Source organism: Streptopelia decaocto (genome assembly GCF_964273445.1).
Source record: "Streptopelia decaocto genome assembly, chromosome: 2".
NCBI lineage: Eukaryota > Metazoa > Chordata > Aves > Columbiformes > Columbidae > Streptopelia > Streptopelia decaocto.
Window position 1 is genome coordinate 14,354,438 of NC_138655.1, and position 18,705 is coordinate 14,373,142.

An 18,705-nucleotide genomic window follows, 5' to 3' on the forward strand; every position below is an offset into this window, starting at 1 on the left:
ACAGGGGTCCCTATCGCCTGCAGGAAAAACAAGCTGGCTCCTCTTTGAAATAGTATTTGCTACATATCAGAGGAGTTACTTTTTAAAGATACATGGCAAGCAGTGGCCTTAAGCACATGAGCAGTTGCCAGTAAACCAGCAGGAATAGTTGTACGAGTAGGTGCCGAGCTTGCTATGTCATTATTTGCAGAGGCAATCCTTCAGACCACAGATCTGGCCCTAAAGTGAAGCAGGAGCGATGCTGTCCCACCTCTGCAGCCAGAGCTCAGGTGCATCCTCAGTGCAGTGGGGTCTGGTGTGTCCTAACACTGCCTGAGCCATCTGCTTTCTGCATGGCAGCACTTTAGCTCTTGTGTTAGCCAAAGGCTGACGGACAAGTCTCCATATAGCTGCTGAAATACAGGAGCTGTTCTTGTGCACTTTTTTTTTTTGGCTTTCACATTTACGTTACAACAGCGCTTCCCACCCCAGCAGAGACTGCGGTGTCCATAAGGAAACACAGAGCCTTTAGACTGACTTTGCAGAGGAAGCCTGTGGCCAAGCAAGATGAAAACACAGATCTCCTCTGGCGTCATCCTAAACCCATTCATCCTGTTGTTATACACAAAATAATTCATTTTTATCCCTGCCATACCTGAAATACTTTCTGAATTTGGCAAGGTAAACCAGAGAGGTGTATCTGGGAAAACATAGGGTTTATGCTTCATGGGATGAGTATATGAAGAGCAAAGAGGTTTGTGAGTAGCAAAAAGGATGCTTCACTGCACTTGGGGTTTTTTGTTATTTGTTAGAATATGTTCTCCCTTTTCAGGTTTGTACTTGAAGACTTTGATATAGAGGCATAATGTGTCTAGGAAAGAAATAAAAAAAGTTTGCTTCTGGTGTAAATATTTACAGCTTTTCATTGACTTGAATTGGAATTTCACCAGGGAATACATGCAGTGACCTCAGCTGAGATGAGCAGAGCATGGAGAGGGAACACTGGTACCTGTTGCTTAGAGTTACCTGAACAGTGCCCAGAAGACCAGCAAAAAATTTGCTGGTTCATTTTGTTGTGGTGAAACATTGAGGAGTACTGATTTTTATTTTCTCTAGTTCATCTAGATTTGATCTAACATTTTTTACTTTGAAAAACAGTTAAGTTTGAAAAGTGTTTTAGCGTGGATGGTGATTTCATCTGTCTACAACATAGATGGACTTTGAATTCTGCGAAATTCTGGCTAAGAAGCTGTCCCTAACCATCATCTAAAATGGTGCCTCTAAAACATGTCTCAAATGCTATTTAAATTTACTCTTATGGAAGTATTTTGTGTCATCTTTATGATGCGTTAGATTTTAAAGCCTTTAAAACTTGAGCAAACCCTTCATTTAACTGTCCATAAGCAGCATGTGTTTTGCTTTTGTTTTGTAATTTGCTGTTATGCTTGATATGACACTTGCTTGATGTGGTTTAATTTCCCATGCTGATTTGTTCTGAATGTGCCCTGTAGGCTAATGGTATATTTTCTATTACCATTTACAGGACAGCGTGTTCTCTCTGATACTTTCCAGAAGTGCCAACTGCCTGTTGAACAGCACAGCATCGGCTGTTAAAGCCTGATCCAAATCCCAACCAAATCAGGGAACAGTAATGCAATTCAAGGTTTTTAAGGAGAAGCAATATCTTTCATTGGAACAGCTGTTACAGTTAAAAAAAAAACAAACAGACAAGCTTTCAGGCACACAAATCCTTCTTCAGGTCTGAAATAGCAGCAGTATTGCTTACACCAGAATTCTTTACCAGTGAGACAGCTATGGTCCCAGCAAGGTCTAAAAAATGTGATTAGAAGTGCGTGTTTCATGGCCCTTCTTAGTGGGGAGGGGAGGTCTTCCTAACAGGACACAGGCAAACATCACAAAATCACAGAATCTCAGAATGGTTGGGGTTGGAAGGGACCTCTTGAGATCACCCAGTCCAACCCACCTGCTAAAGCAGGTTCACCAGAGCAGACCACACAGGAAGGTGTCCAGGCGGGTTTGAATGTCTCCAGAGAAGGAGACTCCACAGCCTCTCTGGGCAGCCTGTCCCAGGGCTCTGACACCCTCAAGGTAAAGAAGTTTCTCCTCATATCCAGATGGAAGCTCCTATGTTTCAGTTTGTAACTCCCTGTTGTCCCTCATCCTATCGCTGGCCACCACTGAAAGGAGTCTGGTCCCATCCTCTTGACACTCACCCTTGAGATATTTATGGCCATTGATAAGATCCCCTCTCAGCCTTATCTTCTCCAGGCTGAACAGACCCAGCTCTCTCAGTATTTCCTCATAAGATGCTCATCATCTTTGTAGCCCTCTCTCCCCAGGATACACCCCACAGATAAAACCTACAAGGAAGATAGTATAAGGTCACTTGTTCTTGAGAAAAAGTCTTCAATAACTTATGACTGAGAGACACCTTCCCCATAGTCACCCTGCTGCTGGGAAGGACGGGGGCAAAGCCGTGGGCTTCACTGTGCAGGTGTAGCAGCAAGATTAGCACTGGAAATTATGACTCCTGATGTTTACAGCTGTCCAGCAAATAGTTGTGGGACCCGTTGGCAAAATGAGTTATATTCCCTTTCTTGTGGTACTTTTACAGGGAACAGTGTTTCCCAAAGTTTCTGAAGTCACGGGTGACTGACAAGCCACCTAATAGCAAAACTTGTGACTGAAAATGCTCCACAGGCAGGACGGTTTTGCAGGAAAGTTGTGAGCAGCTTCACATAGTCTTTGGATTGCTTGTGGTCATAGAACTGAAAACGAAGAAGTGACAGTGCAGTACTCTGCCTGCTTATTGCTCCAGATCATGAATCTGAACATCCTGCTTTTTCATACTAGGACAGATTTCATATTTGTCTTCCTCTTCTGGAAATCTTCAAAAGTACATACTGAAATCTTTCTAGATAAAAAACACAGGGAGGTGCTCAAAAATTAAATGTTAATATTAACTGTAACATTTATTTCTATATTCCCACGCTAGGAACTGGGGTGTTAACTGTAGTTAATAACTGTGGTATTAAGAAGGTGATGATGCTTTTTGCTCATGAGAATATTTTCATGGCACGTGGGCTATGAGAACTCTCTAATTTTTGTTCTTTCTGGAGTGTATCAATAGATCTGTTAATTATCTTCTCTATTCAGCCCTGTTTGAAAATGAAAGGTTGCATTTCAAGAACCTGTCACTACAAGAAAATTGTAAATAAGTACTGACACTTCTGAAGAAATTGAAAGGATGAAATATTTATGATTTTAAGTTGATTAACACAGAGATATGAGCAACCAGTGAACAAGTAATGCTGTGAACAGGAATATAATTATTGGAAAAGCTTAATTCAGGAGGAAAAAAATACCTCTTAAAAATTATGCAAGCCAAAAATCTTGGTTTAAGATCTGCTTTGGACATTGGTGTTCTATTGCAAAGCTATCTTACAACTGTCTTGTGAATCCTTGTGGGACCCTCTCTTCATATAAAATATAAGTGTTTCAAGTGCGGTTCTCTATCTGAATCCATCACTCGAGGAACATCATAGGTAAAGATCTGAACCACTATTCCTGGCCATGCCACTCCCACCCTGGCCAGCCTTTGATTGATCCCTTTTATATGTTTCCCCACCCAGTGATGTGTCCAGTGACACATGCCCACAGCAAGCAGGCTGGCATCAGCCATAAAACAGCATAGGCAACTGCATCTCTTTGCTGGAGGAGGTTTTAATGGAGGAATCATGTAGACAATCAGATTCTTTGGTGAATATCAGAATTTGTTTAATTCCTTTTAGTATCCAGCCAAGACATTTGGATTTAAAAGCATGGCTGTGAGGGTTACTGAGTAACAGGGCTTCTTTTTTGTTATGTGCACCAAAAGGAAAATAATAGATTTGTCTGTGAAAGGGAAGAGCTTCATTCTTGCTTGAAACTAAGACCCTTTCATATTTCCATCTATTTTAAGACACTTCCATGCTGCCAGAGTAGAATAAGTAAAAAACCAGGACCCGTACTTGGTCCCTATAATGGTATTTGTGTAGTGATGTGGACTACCACATGTCTAACCTGTAAAGTATAATTCCACATCTGGGTTCTGACGCCCCAGTCTTCTTTGTCTCTGAGTTTGAAATGCAGATGCAGATCCATCACTGAATTAATACTTCAGATTAACCCCATGTTTAAGTTGGATCTCTTTATAAATTGACACTTGTAAAACTGGAAGAATGGTATGAAGGAAGCAGAAGCAATAAACCATGAACTGCTAAGGAAAAAAGCATCTGCTCCCAAACTACTATTTTTTACTACCTGACATTCTTTTTTAATAGCAATGATGTCACAGCTTTTTTCGCTTACGAAAATAGAAACAGCAGCAGCAGAGTCCAGCACTCAGGTTAATGTGTGAGGTACACGTGAATGGTGCACATTATAAATATACGTTTATGGTGCTTTCATGCATACCACAGCTAAACAACAGCCAGCCCTGTCTCCGTGTTCTTCCACTACGGCACTTACAGAGTAGCCTGTAGTACAGGAAGGCTGCAAGGCAGGCTGGAAATGGCAGTGCTAATGAGAGCAGCAGATGTCCTTGCATGTTACTCCATTCCTGCTGGGTATGAATTCAGGTGGAAGATGTCAAAACAACAAAGTAAAGCTCTTTTTTGTTCATTATCTTACCCAGGCCTCGACGTGTTTATATCATCAGGCTTTGCACAAAGGTAGCTTTGTCTCTTGTCATTTCACTGAGGTTTTGCTCTTTTTTTCAGGTGCCAGGAGACAACGAGAAGCACTGGAAGCCAGTGTTAGTGGTCTTGACAGAGAAAGACCTCTTAATATATGAGAGCATGCCACGGATGAAGGAAGCTTGGTTCAGCCCTCTGCACACCTACCCCCTGCTTGCCACCAGGTACCTGTGCTTTTTTATTATGACCGCTTCAAAGAACGGTGGAAACAGTTGAGTCAGACAGGAACAGGTATAGCTGGTGCACAGCTGTATATCACGCTTGAAATGTTGTGGTTTGAGAAGCAGGTTCTTCTTCAATGGGCTGCTGTGCTCAGCTCAACTCCTCGCTTCTCCACCATTTAAAGTTCTGGTGGAGGCAGATGGCCAGAAATGCACCAGAAGTGTTATGGACATGGTGATTTGGCCCAGATCCAGAGGCAGGAGTGTTGAAAAAAGCCAAGCTCTTGATGTCCTGGCATTTCTATCTCAGTGTGAAGACCTGAGGGCTTGGCAGGAGCACTCAGATTTCCAGTCACTCCTTCAGGCTGTAAAACACAAAATAGTTGCCCTGAGTTGGATGTGCTAGCGTGGCAGTTCTGCCCCACCAGTGTGGGGCTGTTGAGGGCTTGCACATGTCATGGAGATACTTAATTTCAGCACAGCTTGTGTCCCTGCTCCAGAAAAAATTACTGGCTTTTCTAGCTTAAAATTGTGAGCTTGGAAGACATGTTCTTGAATCTACGTTGGAAATAACCATCTGTATTATTTTGAAAGTAACTATCAACACTAATTCAGAGAGAGCTTTCCCATGGTTGTCTTTATACAGTAGGAACCTTCTGTGCTTCTTGATGTGAATCTTAATCACATTTCTCTGCCAGCGTGGTCAAAGGGCTTGAGAAAGAGCTGCTGTTCCATTGTTTTGGCCTTGCTACAGGCCTCTATTATACCATTTTCAATGAGTTCTCATTCAGAAGGGCTGGTAGCACATGGCCAAAAGCAGTGACTCTTTTACTGCACTCTCATTAGTTAATTTTTGTGCTTGGTCTCCTAGTTGTCTCCTCAAATGAACTGAGATTTTGCTGCTAAATCACTATATTGTAAAAAAAAATAAAATTGCACTCAGAGAATTACACTGGTGGTTGCTTTGTCCCAATCTACCTACCCATGATGGAGCTTTCAGACTTCCTGGGAAGCTGGCATCTGACTTACCCTGTGTTACCATAACATGAGGAAAGAGCCCCAAGTTTGCAGCCCGTTGCATGTTGTGGCAGTGAAGATTCACAATTCTGAGTGAAATTCCCAACAAAAACTGGGTAAGGTGTTGAAGCTGGAGGCTGGGTCCTGGTATGTCACTAAGCCTTAGAGTTTGTGGATAGTGAGCTCCCCAGCAGGAGCTGGTGCATCTCCTCCCCATAGCTTTGGGGTGTCATTGTGCATGGACCTAAGTCCTCCACCTTATAGGGACTGGAAATCCTGCAGCACATCCCACCCTTCTGGCCCACATCTTATCATGTGTTAAAACAGCCCTTTGGTGGGCATCACCAGCCCCCATCATCAGTGATCGCCGATTTTCCAGATAAAATAATCTAAGCCCTCATATTGAAGGACATTGGTGCTTTGATACTTTTTCTCAGGAGTTAGATTTGATAGCAGACTGGCTTGCCAGGAAGCATCTGGGCAATGTGGTGAAATTGCTTGAATCTACATGTTATGTTATTGAGAGGGTAAAATAAAGAAAGTCATCCTGGGTTAGAGCCAAGTATTGCATGTTGGGCAGATGTAGTAATCATACCTAACTACAGAGTGTTAGTAAAGCCTCAGGTGATACATAACCTTCATGTGAGTCATTGCACTTCCAAAAAGATGCCAGTTAACTGTGGAGGATCTAGAAGAAAGCAATGCAAATGTAAGACCTAGAAAACACTATCAGCAGAGGAATACTCCATAAACCTTAGTTGTTTAATCTAGAGAAGTCCATGGAAAACATGTTAATAATTTTCAAGTATGAAGATCGGACATGAGGAGGACAGGAGAGCATGTTCTCCAGGTCCCTGCTGGATACAACAGGACATAGTTGACTGCATTTGTGGCAGAGGAGGTTCTGGGAGGGTCCTGGGAAAAACTTGCTGAGTGGGTGAGGTACTGGATTAGACTCTCTAGGGAAGGTGTCTGATCCTCATCTCTGGGGACTCTGAAGGACAGGTGGCACTCAGGAGTGTGTCAGCACAATTAGCCCTGCCCTGGGAAGGGAGATGAGCCAGGTGACCTCCTGAGAACCGTGCCAGACCCATCTCTGTGATTTCTCACTAGTGTCACTGTGAATTCAACACTCAGGTAAAAAGAGAGCAGATACACCAAGCCTGACATTCAGAACGGAGTCACAATCTGATAAATACGTATAAACACATGAATCCCCAAGGTGAGCAGATTACATAAATTGACAGATTCCCTAAATCATTACACCTACTGTTTTGGATTATTTTTGATGAAAACCCTGCAGGATTCTGCTTTTATCATCTGTCACACTGAGTACAGTTATACCAAAAAATTACACAGGGTTTGCTGTTGGTATTGACTGCTGTGTTCATGCTCAGTCAGTGATTACCCTCCTCGTGATGGTTTTTTTTAATCCCCTCTGTGCATCGATCAGTGCAATTTAGAACTTTTCACCTGGAAAGTTTGCAGACCACATGTTGTAATCTTGGCTGCTCCCATCTTTCAGATTTTTATGAGTCCTTGGGAAAACATTTTTGCTTAGCTAATGCATATTTGAAAAGCTGCTGAAACTGGAAAACCTCAGTGCCAGATACTGTACAGACTCATGCTTAATCTACCCAAGACATAATGAGCAGAGAAAATTGGAAAGTGGTAGAAGGATTACAACCTTCTTATAGTATTCTAACAGCAGAATTCAACATGCCCTGTTTGTTGATAAGTTTGCCTTTAACCTATAGATGCTATTAGCACCTCAACATATTTTCCAGTCGGTCTTTCCCAGCTTTGTGCCGAATATAAGTAATGGCTCAAATAAAACTGAGATCAGGAGATGTAAGTTATCCTTTTAAACCTCTGCACTGGGAGGCACGGCAGCTGGCTCGTAGCCCTGACTCCAAGGACCTTTTTGTCATAATCTGTTTCAGTGTTTCCTTATGCCTGAATAATAGCGCCTCCCTCTAGCATGGGAATAGGGCTTAAGTAATTACATCTTTAATGTTTGCAATCAAAATGCATTATTTATTGTAGCCAGATATGAGGCGGGAAAAAAAAAAAAAAAGGCAGCCTATATTGGGCTCTGATTAAAGATCAGATAAGTAGCTTTTTTGCGACGCTGAGCTCTGTAACCAGAAAGTATTAAAGCAGTTTGATAGTTAATGCCATGGAAAGTTGGAGAAGGCATTTGAACAAATGGAGAGAAGGACAGGTGGGTAGCACAGGGGTCCCTGAGCACCCCAGGAAAGGTGTATGAGGTGATGTGCATGTTCTCTGCTCGTCTTCCTGGGGCAGCAAGGGTGGTCTTGGCTCCCTCCATGTGGAGCTCAGATGAATGAGGGCCTGTGTGTGGGTTCCAAAGAGTACAGCCATTCCAGAGCAGGTTTCAAATGTTAATTCAGGGGTAAGGAGCAGCTTCAACATAAGAAAGGTCAGATGATCATGGCTTTCTACTGGGCAGAGCCACATGACTGTTGATGCACTTGTATCACAGCCTCTTCTGAGATAAATCTCAAATGAACAGCTGGACATTTGCTTTGAATGTCAGTGCTGGTTTTGCTGTCCTTTTTGAAGGGATCGTTAGATTTTGCTGTTGTAGCAAATAATTTAAACTCTTTTCATAGCGTTAAGATAAGAAGCAGGTCCCAGTGAGTCTCACATGGCACCAGCACTTCACGTTGGACCGTACCCAGCTTGATATCACGTTTGCAAAGAGTAACACCAAAAAGGTCCCCAAACCACCAAGAGACAAGGGAGAAATTAGAGAAGATCAGCAGTGTCTCCCTGGAGCATGCCAAGAGTTGTGTTTCACAGCCACTACCTGCTCTCCATGCGCTGTGCAAACTGCCTGGATCATGACCGACCTCCTCCTGCCCTCTTGCGGCTCTGGCTGCTCCAGGGAAGAATCCTCGGGCTCCTGAGAACTTCCAGACATCTCAGAAATCTCCACAGAGCCCAGTAACCTTCAGGGACTGTGGGTGAATATTACCAGAGGTCTAGGGGGCATTTTCGGCTCTGAAGTGCAGCATGCACCACACACACACCCTCCGCTGCAGGCAGAGCGACGGGAGGTGGGGGTGAGGGGAAGCCTTCTGTGAAGTTTCTAAGACTATTCTTTTGCCTTTTAAGGTGTTTTTGTGGTCTTTAGGTTAAACCATATTTTATGTAAATGAAATAGTTTGTGTGAATGCAACTTTATTAAAGCTTAGGAATCCTTTGACTTGTACCCAAATACATCAGTGCTGACAGCTGGTACTTAAACACTGTCAAGTGCTCCCCTGTGTATTTGTCTAGTTTATGTTTAGCTGCATGATTTTCCAAAGCATGGTCTGGAGTTGTGTTTTTAAGTAGGATTTTTACATAGCGAAACTCAGTTTTCAATGATGAGGGTATAATGTGAATAATAAGGCAAGCAAGAAACAATATTCATGTTGGATGTGTCCACATACTTTAATTTGTAAAATACATCTTCATCCTGTCCATATGCTGAAAAACCTAAAATGCCGGTGCTATTGAGAAAGCGTGAAGATGTAGAGTGATGTGGATTTGATGGGAAATACAACATTGGAATCATCTGTCTGTCATGTATTCAGTATCACAAGTATTAGAAAATGTTTTTTAGCACAGCTGATGAGCACTGTTTAAAAGAGAAGGGATGACCCAAGGAGAAGATGGGATAGTCCTATTTTTAACTACAAACTTGATGTGATTTTCCAGGCTGCTTTCCTGCAGGCCCCCTGGTAGCAGAAGGCAGCGTCAGAGCGATGTCCCTGCCTGTGCCTGGGTGACCCGCTGGGGACAGGCAGCAGCAGGAATCACCGGGATTTCAGTTCCTGGTCTCCTGCCTTAATGATCAAGATGCAGCTTCCCCTCACAAATTTCACAAATGAAAGTGAATAAAAGTTTTTGGCCTGTTTGTTTGCCACTGATTCCTCAGCTGCAAAATCTGCCCAGGGTGCAGTTAGGAGGCCTCGAGTATCAAAGATGAGCAGGGCATTAGCACAGCCCTTCTGGAGGCCAAAAAGCTTTTAGGGAGGGTGGTGGTGCCTCTCTGGAAAAACCTTTCCTGCCCAGACACAGGGCAGGGCAGCTCTGCCCAGGATACTCTGCCCCTTGCGTCCTGGGACCATCAAATCAAGGCTGATGCTCCAAATCCAAAGGAACCTGAGCGTGAATGAATCTTGCAAACCGTCTAGAGGGGTGTGAAAGAGGAGTGCGTCTATTTGGCACAATATACATCCCAAATGTCAGCACGGACTGCTAGGAGATTTGGGAAATATAGAAATTTAAATTTATATAGTCCCAAAATTGCATTCGGCCCTTTGAAGGCAACCACAAGGCTGATGTGGCCCCTGGTGAAAATGAGTTTGACACCCTTGCCCTATGGTTAGTATTTCAATAACTGAAAAGCTAAAGTTGGGCTTTTTCTTCCCTTTCTGCCTTTCTTTCTTTTTTCCAATTAAAACATCTCTGTTTGGTGGCATACTTCTACAGTGCCACCTAACAGGCAACTGTTCTTCCAGATGCAACACAATAATTTGAGGCTGAATTAGCATTCAGTAGATTATTAGTATAATCGAATGTTTTATCCTTCAGCACAAGTATTCTACTACCATGCTACATACTTTATAGTCTCATATGAAGTATATGGTTTGCCCATAGAAAGGGAAACAGGAGACACAAGACAGAAATAAGCTTTTCTGAAGAATTTCTCTGGTTTCATTTTGTGACCCTCCCTGGGTGTCAAAAACTGATGAACTCCTCTGGATGATTCTTTTCAGCTGAATCAGTGCCATGTACCTGAGTGAATTCTGTATTCAGTGTCCACACTTCTGCAGGAAAAAAAACAAAGCAAACAAAACCAAAAGGACAGCCTTAAAGAAGAACTAAATATTATGAGGTGTTGATTTTCTTACTCAAAAATATTCCCTGTGATTAGTGTTTGCCCAGATGAAAAGAGCTTTTCCAGTCACGGGAGGTCAGCTGTTGATGCCAGGCAAACATATAATTGCAGTAAAAAGGGAGAGAATTTCAGATTTCAAATAGGTGCAGCATTTTGCATTTTACAGGTTCCTTATGGGAAAAATATGCACAAAACAGTACTCTGGCATCTGCGTATTTTACAGAACTTCTTCCTTTATCTGCCTGCATTTGTTTTCGTTTGCCTGTGGGTGTTTAAGCTTTATGATAACTGCAGCCTGACAGTGAGAGTCAGATTCAGCTGCCTCGTCTGAGCGAGCACTTGTATCTGTGGACCCAATCCAGTCATCACAGACCAGTCAGTGATTTCTGTCAGTTCCTCATGCACAGGGATGTTTTCTACAATCCATTAGGAGTTTTGGGGATGTCCCCATCATCACCGGCCTGTATGGCTGCTTCTGTACTCACTGCCTTGGACCTTCACTCTCCTGAGTGTCACTAGGAGTCACTTTAGGTGCAAATACAGAAGAGATGCAAGTTTGCGTGCTCCCAACTCTGTGTGTTTAGGAACATACGGAGCAGAGCTGTGCTCAGGTAGGGATTTGGCACAGTGCGTTGTGTCAGCATTGCAATCCACTGATGCATTTTCAAATCCACCCGCAGGCTGGTCCATTCTGGCCCAGGAAAAGGCTCACCGCAGTCTGGGATGGATTTGTCTTTCGCAACCCGTACCGGTACAAGGCAAGGGATCGAAACCCATCTGTTCAGGACGGAGACCAGCCGAGACCTCTCACTGTGGACGAGGAACATAGTGCAGGGCTGCCACAATTCTGCGGAGCTCATCACGGAAATCACCACATGTGAGTAACGCTGTGTCTCCACATTTTGGGACACTCATGGGTAGCTCGGGCTCCTTCTGCTAGAGGTGATTAATTTAAAAAATGTGCATATTTAGGCTTCTATGTGTTTAAAATATCATCCCCTAGGTTTCTGAGCCAGTCACAGGTGGTGTGGTACCTGTGTGTTACACAGTCACTATTAGTTTGCCTTCTGGTCTTGTTTTGGCGTGTTGTTTCAGACACAAGTCAGCCATGCAGGGCTGCATGTCATGGAGGCGTGATCAACAGAGGTTTGTCCAGAAACCCACAGGGAGTTTTTCCTACAGAGGAAAGAGGCAGAGGAGGATCAGCACATTCACAAGTGCAAATTGGTCATTTATTCACCCAGCTTTGTATGCTTGAGAAGAGTGAAAACAAAACAAAACAAAACAAACAAAACAGTCCAAAGCTACATTTTGACAGCAAGTCATTTCCCTCTCTGAACATCAAGGTGTCATTTTCAGCACTTCTATACTTGTGTTGTGGTTTAACCCAAGCTAGCAATACAACCACGATAGCCACTCACTCACCCCCCTCCTCACTCCCCCAAATAGGGGAGAGAGTCAAAAGGGAAGGGAGAAACTTGGATTGAGATAAACACAGTTTAATAAAATAACCAAATACTAATACACTACTAGTAAAGATATATATAAAATAGAAATAGAACACAAAATAAAAGATACTCAACTCAATAACTCGACCACACCAAGCAGCCAGTCCCAGGAAGCAGCCACCTGGTCCCAAACAGCCAATTGCAAAGAGAGAAAAAAAGGAAAAAAAAGGCAAAAAGGCTCAGAGGCCTCTGCAAAATGGCAAAAGGCCGAAATAATGAAAATCCTAAACCAAACTCCCTCGGTTCCAACAAAAACGAAGAAGAGTGTGTGTGTGAGAGAGAAAGTGCTCAAGAGTGAGAGAGACCAGAAGATCCTGATTATCCTTAAATATGAAGCATGACACTAATGGGATGGAATACTCTTACTGATCAGTCTGGGTGTCAGTCAGGCCCCATCCATGCCCCCATTCCTCGATGCCTCACACCTGTGGGCAGAGCACCCAAAACATCCTTGGCTCTCAGACCAGAGCAATTAAAAACATTGACTCTGTGCCGGGTGTTATCTCTTGTTCTCAAACTAAGTCCAAATAATGACTGTGCTAGCTATGAAAAAGGAAGGTTTCTAACTGCATGAAGAAAATGGTCTCATTTTCAGTGAAACCAGCACAACATGCAAAATCAGCTGCAATCAGAGTAATCAGCTGCAGATGCTCTGAAGCGACACCCAATTCGGCCAGGGAGCTGTTAGCCTGGGGTGGATCTGGGCCTGTGAGGCTGCACCCCTCTCTTGAGAGCCCCCAGGATCTGGGAGTCCTTCCCCTGCTGGCTTACCAGTTGACAGGGCTGTCAAAGCTGAACATTATCTCTGCTTTTAGCCTAAAAACGTGAGAGCAAGGGCCAAAGTACGAATATCCTCCATGACAAAGGGCAGTTCCAATTTTGTGAGGCTGTTGGGTACAGCCACATGCTGCTGAGCATGGGGACACCTGCCTGAAGGCTGCCAGGCCCTGGGCCTCACAGGGAGCCTGGGCTGCCTTGTGAAGACCTCTGAAGTGGAAACCAACCAGGGGGCTGAGTGGGAACCATCAGGAGACCATGTTTATCTATCTCCTCAGCCCAGGGATGTGGATGCCTGGCTTTTCAAAACAAGGAGGGCATCAGCTCCTTCCTTTATGGCGGTGCTTCTGGGTTAACCTCTCGGCAGAATGGTTCACAGGAAAGTGGTGGAAAAGAGAATTCAGGATGTGAACACCTAAACTTTCAGTTTTTAAAATTTGGATCATGGCCTATGTTTCTGAGCTGAGGGGAAGATGCAGACTTTCTGCTGCAGTAGCTGTTATATATAGTTATCTGGGCCCTTTTTCAATTACCGTGATATTCATGAGGACCCAAGAGTATCTTTGTCTTTGTCAAAATACTTTAGGGAAACCCTTTACAGCTTCTCATTTTGGTGTGCGTTGCGTGCCGTGTTTATTGATTTTGGCTATGTTTGTTAGATGTAAGAAGAGTAGCTGTGATTTGGTCAAGGTTTGGCCTAAGCCTTCTTAAACATCAGTAGATCGTTTTTGTGTCAGCACGTAGATGTACACTGCAACATGAAAAACGCAGTGAATAACTGAAAGGACTGACATCAGTTTTCTTACTGCCAAGCACAATTTTAGTCTGTGTGTTTACACCATAACTAAGAAACCTTGCCTGGACCTTGCATAACAGAGTGACTTCTGTTGTCTTTCCAAATCTGCAGGTTTACGGTTAAGAGCATGATTTGCCCAGTTTTAGGATAGGTTGGTTTCCACAAGGTACTGTTGAAACAAAATGTGAATGCAGATATCTGCAGACAAATGGAATCTGTTGCTTTTAAGAACGTTACAGACTAAATTATCTTTTCTTCTTCAGCTTGCACGTATAAAAGCCAGGAGTGTCGTTTGACCATCCATTACGAACATGGATTCTCTCTTACAACTGAACCGCAAGATGGTGCCTTCTCTAAGACAATTGCACAATATCCTTATGAAAAACTGAAAATGTCCTCAGACGATGGGATAAGGATGCTTTATCTAGACTTTGGAGGAAAGGATGGAGAAATTGTAAGTACTGCATTTAGCAGGGCGATGTACGTTACCATCTCTTCAGGAGTCCTTCATCCTGTGGAGAGTGGAGAAGGACTAAGGGAAATTCAATTAGATGACCATTGTAGGTCCTTTCCAACTGAAATATTCCATTTTCTTTTCTATTCTATTCTATTCTATTCTATTCTATTCTATTCTATTCTATTCTATTCTATTCTATTCACAGCTGGGCGGTACCAGGTTCCAGTATTTAGACACTGTGCTTTCTAGTACAGCATGACTATCTGGCTTTATAATAAGATAAGCTAAAAAGAGAGATAAAATGATAAAACCACACAGAGGGACAAAGGTTAACTTATATTTAAAAACAAATTGTTCGCTGCATAGCCAGAATTTAGAATTATTATACATATCCGTCTCACTTTTTAAATGATTGTGGGTAGAAGAACTTAAGATATTATTAATTCAAACATACACATAGGGACTTCATGTTATGATGACAAGCTGTTTCAGACATTTCTGAACATCTAGTTGTTGAAATAAGTTGAAGACTACAGATGTAGTGCAAACTGTCTGCTTAGGCCTTTAAGACGGCTGTCACAATGCCTACAAATAAGGTGCTTATTCCTATGAGCAGTTTAGATACCATAAATTATGCATGTAAACATGGTCTTTCCTGCCAAATTTTTTCAGCAGTGCCTGAGCACAGTGGGGCTTAATTCTTCACATCACCTTTGATAACATGTATTCTGTGAACTGCTTATTGTCAGGCTTCAGAAGTGAATTTGTTACTAGCTCTCAGTAAAGCTGATGCATGACGGGTGGAAGGGGAAAATCTGGTTTATTTTGAGGTGAACCTAGCACTGAAGCTGCTGTCCGCACTGACAAGCCTGTCATGCTTCGTAAGCATGTGGTGAGGTCATCTGAACCATAACTATGGAAAACAAAGTCCCCGTTCAGTCTCCCTGATGGATGTGTGGGCAGAGGGAGGATCAGCATCAGCTGCAGGTGCAGTATCCCGGCTTCAGCTGGGACCAACAGCAGCTGCAGCGGGTGTGGGACACAGCTGTCCCACCACCGTCCCTGGGCAGAAACAGAGCCTGAAAGGATGGAGAGGTGGAACCTGTTGGAAGCTGCTTGCAGCATCTGACTCTGTTTGCTGCTGCTCACCCAGGTGGATGCAAGGCCAGAGGCACCAGGATCTCATCTGGTCTCAAGATGCTTATTATTTACTTTTAGTAAGCTAAATATTTGCAGCTGTATGCAAAGAAGAAACAATATGTTGTAATAAAGGGTTGTTATTAATAGAAGTCTGTTGAAAATACCAGGCAGCCATTAATCAAGTACTCTGGAAATGATTGCTTATTTGAGCTGCAATCTAATCTAATCATCCTCAACTTGATTTCCTTCTGTACTTCCAGCAACTGGACCTTCATTCCTGTCCAAAACCAATTGTGTTCATCATTCATTCCTTCCTGTCGGCAAAGATTACCAGACTTGGCTTGGTGGCATAAGCGGAATACATCTGTTTCTGCACAGGAAGACAGAGCAACCATGCTAATCTGAAGTACAGTCAACAGCAACAACCCGTACCAGCCAGCAGCACACACCAGCTTGGGGTTCAGGACTGAGCCTTGGTCATTTCTGCAGTCTTCCAAGGCCCAAGTTTCATTTTGATCAGCTAAAGAGGTGGCATGACAAGGAAACAGTGGATTTCTTTGTAAATAATGGGATTTTAAAATCCCATGTCAGACAGTAAAAGCGTGTAGCACCGTATGTGTAAATGTTTCAGAATCATAAATTGTGCCTATTTCAATGTAATCGTTTATATAGAGTAAGTAAAGGGCTAAGCAGACAAGAGTGGGTGTTGATTGTGATGCCAGCTCAAGGTTGGTTGAGTAGAAGTTCTCCAAACAAGATTGTCCCACCATCCAAAAGTAAAATATATTTTTCTGTGCTAACCTGTGCACCATTTACAGAAGATTTTTCTTTTGGGCCACCATCAGAACCTGTTGCTTCAATACCCAGCAGAGCAGGCAAATGTGCACGTTTGAGGAGGATGCTCTAAAGCAATACAGAGGTGGTCAGTGAACAGCTGGAGGTTCCCTGCTGGGGGGCACCTTAAAATTAAATGGTAATGACACCTTGTGTACATTCCTAGTGATGGACCTAATGCAACAGCGATGTATTGAGAGCCCGGTGCCAGTGAGGCACAGGTAGAAACGTCCTCAAGTTGCCTGAATCCATGTTGAAGCATGACTTAAGGTTCTGCCAGCACATTTCCACAGAGTTTTCCAACAGAAAGCCGTGCTGAGCCTCCTGTCCTCTTACCCCAACCGTGTCATCCCCTCAGCTCTGCTGAGACTGGTTATGTGATCTGGATAGAACAACAAATGTGAGGAAGGAGGAAGACTTGATTTTTTGAGTTTTCTAGATCAGATCAGCAGGTTATTCAAGCAGCTCCCCAATGGTGAGGAAACGCACTGGGCAGGGACACGAGCTGCACTGCCAGAAAAGCCTTAATATGGAGGGAACAGCTCCTAGGAGCACAACTTGGCAAGTCTGTATTTATTCCTTGCTGGTGAAACTGAAGACGTTCACCTCTGTACCCATAACTTACTAGTTCCTGTTTTGCACCACAACTTACTGTTTTCAGTCAAAACATGCCAATCTCTGAGTGCCACCCTTGTTCTCAGTTCAGCTGAGCACCAAGCGGGCGGCAGGCAGGACCGGTGACCTTCATCCTCAGAGATCACACACACACCTTGCACCTCAACAACTCAACTGGCTTAGTGTGGTTGGGTGGGAACAGAACGAAGCAAAACAGGGATGGCACCTACATTGCTCTTATTTTGTAAACAGAACTTCTTCATATAGGGGTTGATTTTTGTTTGCTTTTAGAGTGTTGCCCTAAATTTATACTTTGAAGGACAGGAATTTACAGGAAGTAATAAATTCGAAGGTTGTAGAACTTTGCTTGACATACTGTACCACTTTTGTTCTTGAGAAAGCCCACAAGTTTCAACTGAATGTCACTTGACCGGCAAAGAGGAAAATTAAAAACACAGTTTGTTTCCATGTTGGTTTTAAGTTAAATCTTGAGTGTTATGCATAAGTCATGCTGTTTATTCGCAGTGCAGGAATTAGTTTGTGGTGTTTTCCATGGATATCTTAATCATTGAAACTCATTAAAAAATTAAGATGATGGGCTGAATTCACAAAAACTGAAAATAATCATTGAAGAACAACAGCCAAATCCAGCATCTCCCACCAGTCACAAGCAAGTCTGGGAGGGGATTCACCCAGCTCTGAACTTGGGTTTTACTGTTACGGTACTTGCACTTAAAAATTAATTCCATTTGTAAATTCACACGTTACATAACTTACCAACAGTTTCCAAATGGACATTTCTCATTTAGCAACCACTGCCATTCACATAACTTTCTTTGGCAGTTGTCTGGGTCTCCTTTGGCTTGGAAGCTTCTAGGAGAGCGTCTTCTGAGAAGCGAGAGCGGTCGGTACACGGGGGGACGGGGTCTTTTATATATGAACTCACATCACGTCACAAAGTACAACTTTGTGTGAGGTTTCTAAAAAGCGATTCAGGACACTTTTATTGCTGTTCCAAAGCGTAACTTAAAAATCTGGATGCAGGCTCCTACGAAAGTTCCAGAGGTTAAAGTGGAAACTTGCGTACTGTGGGGTAGGTTAAATACATAAGTAAACTGTACTGCACTATTTCCTTCTTCCTTTAACACTTAAAAATCACTGGAATGTTATACTTAACATGTATGTGCATTGTAAATATTACAAATTCCTATATCAGTGCCAACAATTAAATGACACAATATGTAATCTAAGGTGCTCAGTACTACATGAAGTATAAGTGAATAACAGTTTGCAAAGAAAATTCATATTATATATATATTTATAGAAAAAAAATTACAGATGCTATTTCTTCATTTTCAGATTTCAGACTGATTCATATTTGGATGGGATAGACAAATGAAATATGGACCTACTCCACATTTATAAGAGTGTAGTGAATATTTATATTTTAGAGGAAAAGAATATATTTAATAAAGTCATTTATTGGATTTTTGTGAGGTAAGCTTACTTTGTACCCAAACAAGCTCTTTCAAAGGCTACATGTTGGTTTGGGCTGGGGAAACTACATTTGAAATCTCATTATATAGGAATTCAGTTACCTGAGCGAACTATTCATCATATTGATAGAACAACTTCTAAAAATTTGTAAACAACAAAACATATAGGAATGACCTGTCAATGGCGCATTGGTGCTTTCTCTCAAGGAAGCTCGGTGATCGTGTGACAGTGGTGCTGTTGATGACAGGCTGA

The 18,705-nt window shown here is 42.8% G+C and overlaps 1 protein-coding gene across 1 annotated transcript in view; it reads left to right on the top strand.

Moving 5' to 3' along the window:
* SNTB1 (syntrophin beta 1) overlaps positions 1 to 18,443 on the top strand; it is a 115,815-nt gene extending 97,372 nt beyond the window's left edge. Inside the window, exons 4-7 of the mRNA XM_082044381.1 lie at positions 4,761 to 4,900; positions 11,510 to 11,706; positions 14,174 to 14,364; positions 15,768 to 18,443. Of these exons, the coding sequence (XP_081900507.1) occupies positions 4,761 to 4,900; positions 11,510 to 11,706; positions 14,174 to 14,364; positions 15,768 to 15,860 (621 nt within the window). The 3' untranslated portion in view covers positions 15,861 to 18,443. The remainder of the gene's footprint in view (positions 1 to 4,760; positions 4,901 to 11,509; positions 11,707 to 14,173; positions 14,365 to 15,767) is intronic.
* Positions 18,444 to 18,705: the final 262 nt, after the last annotated feature.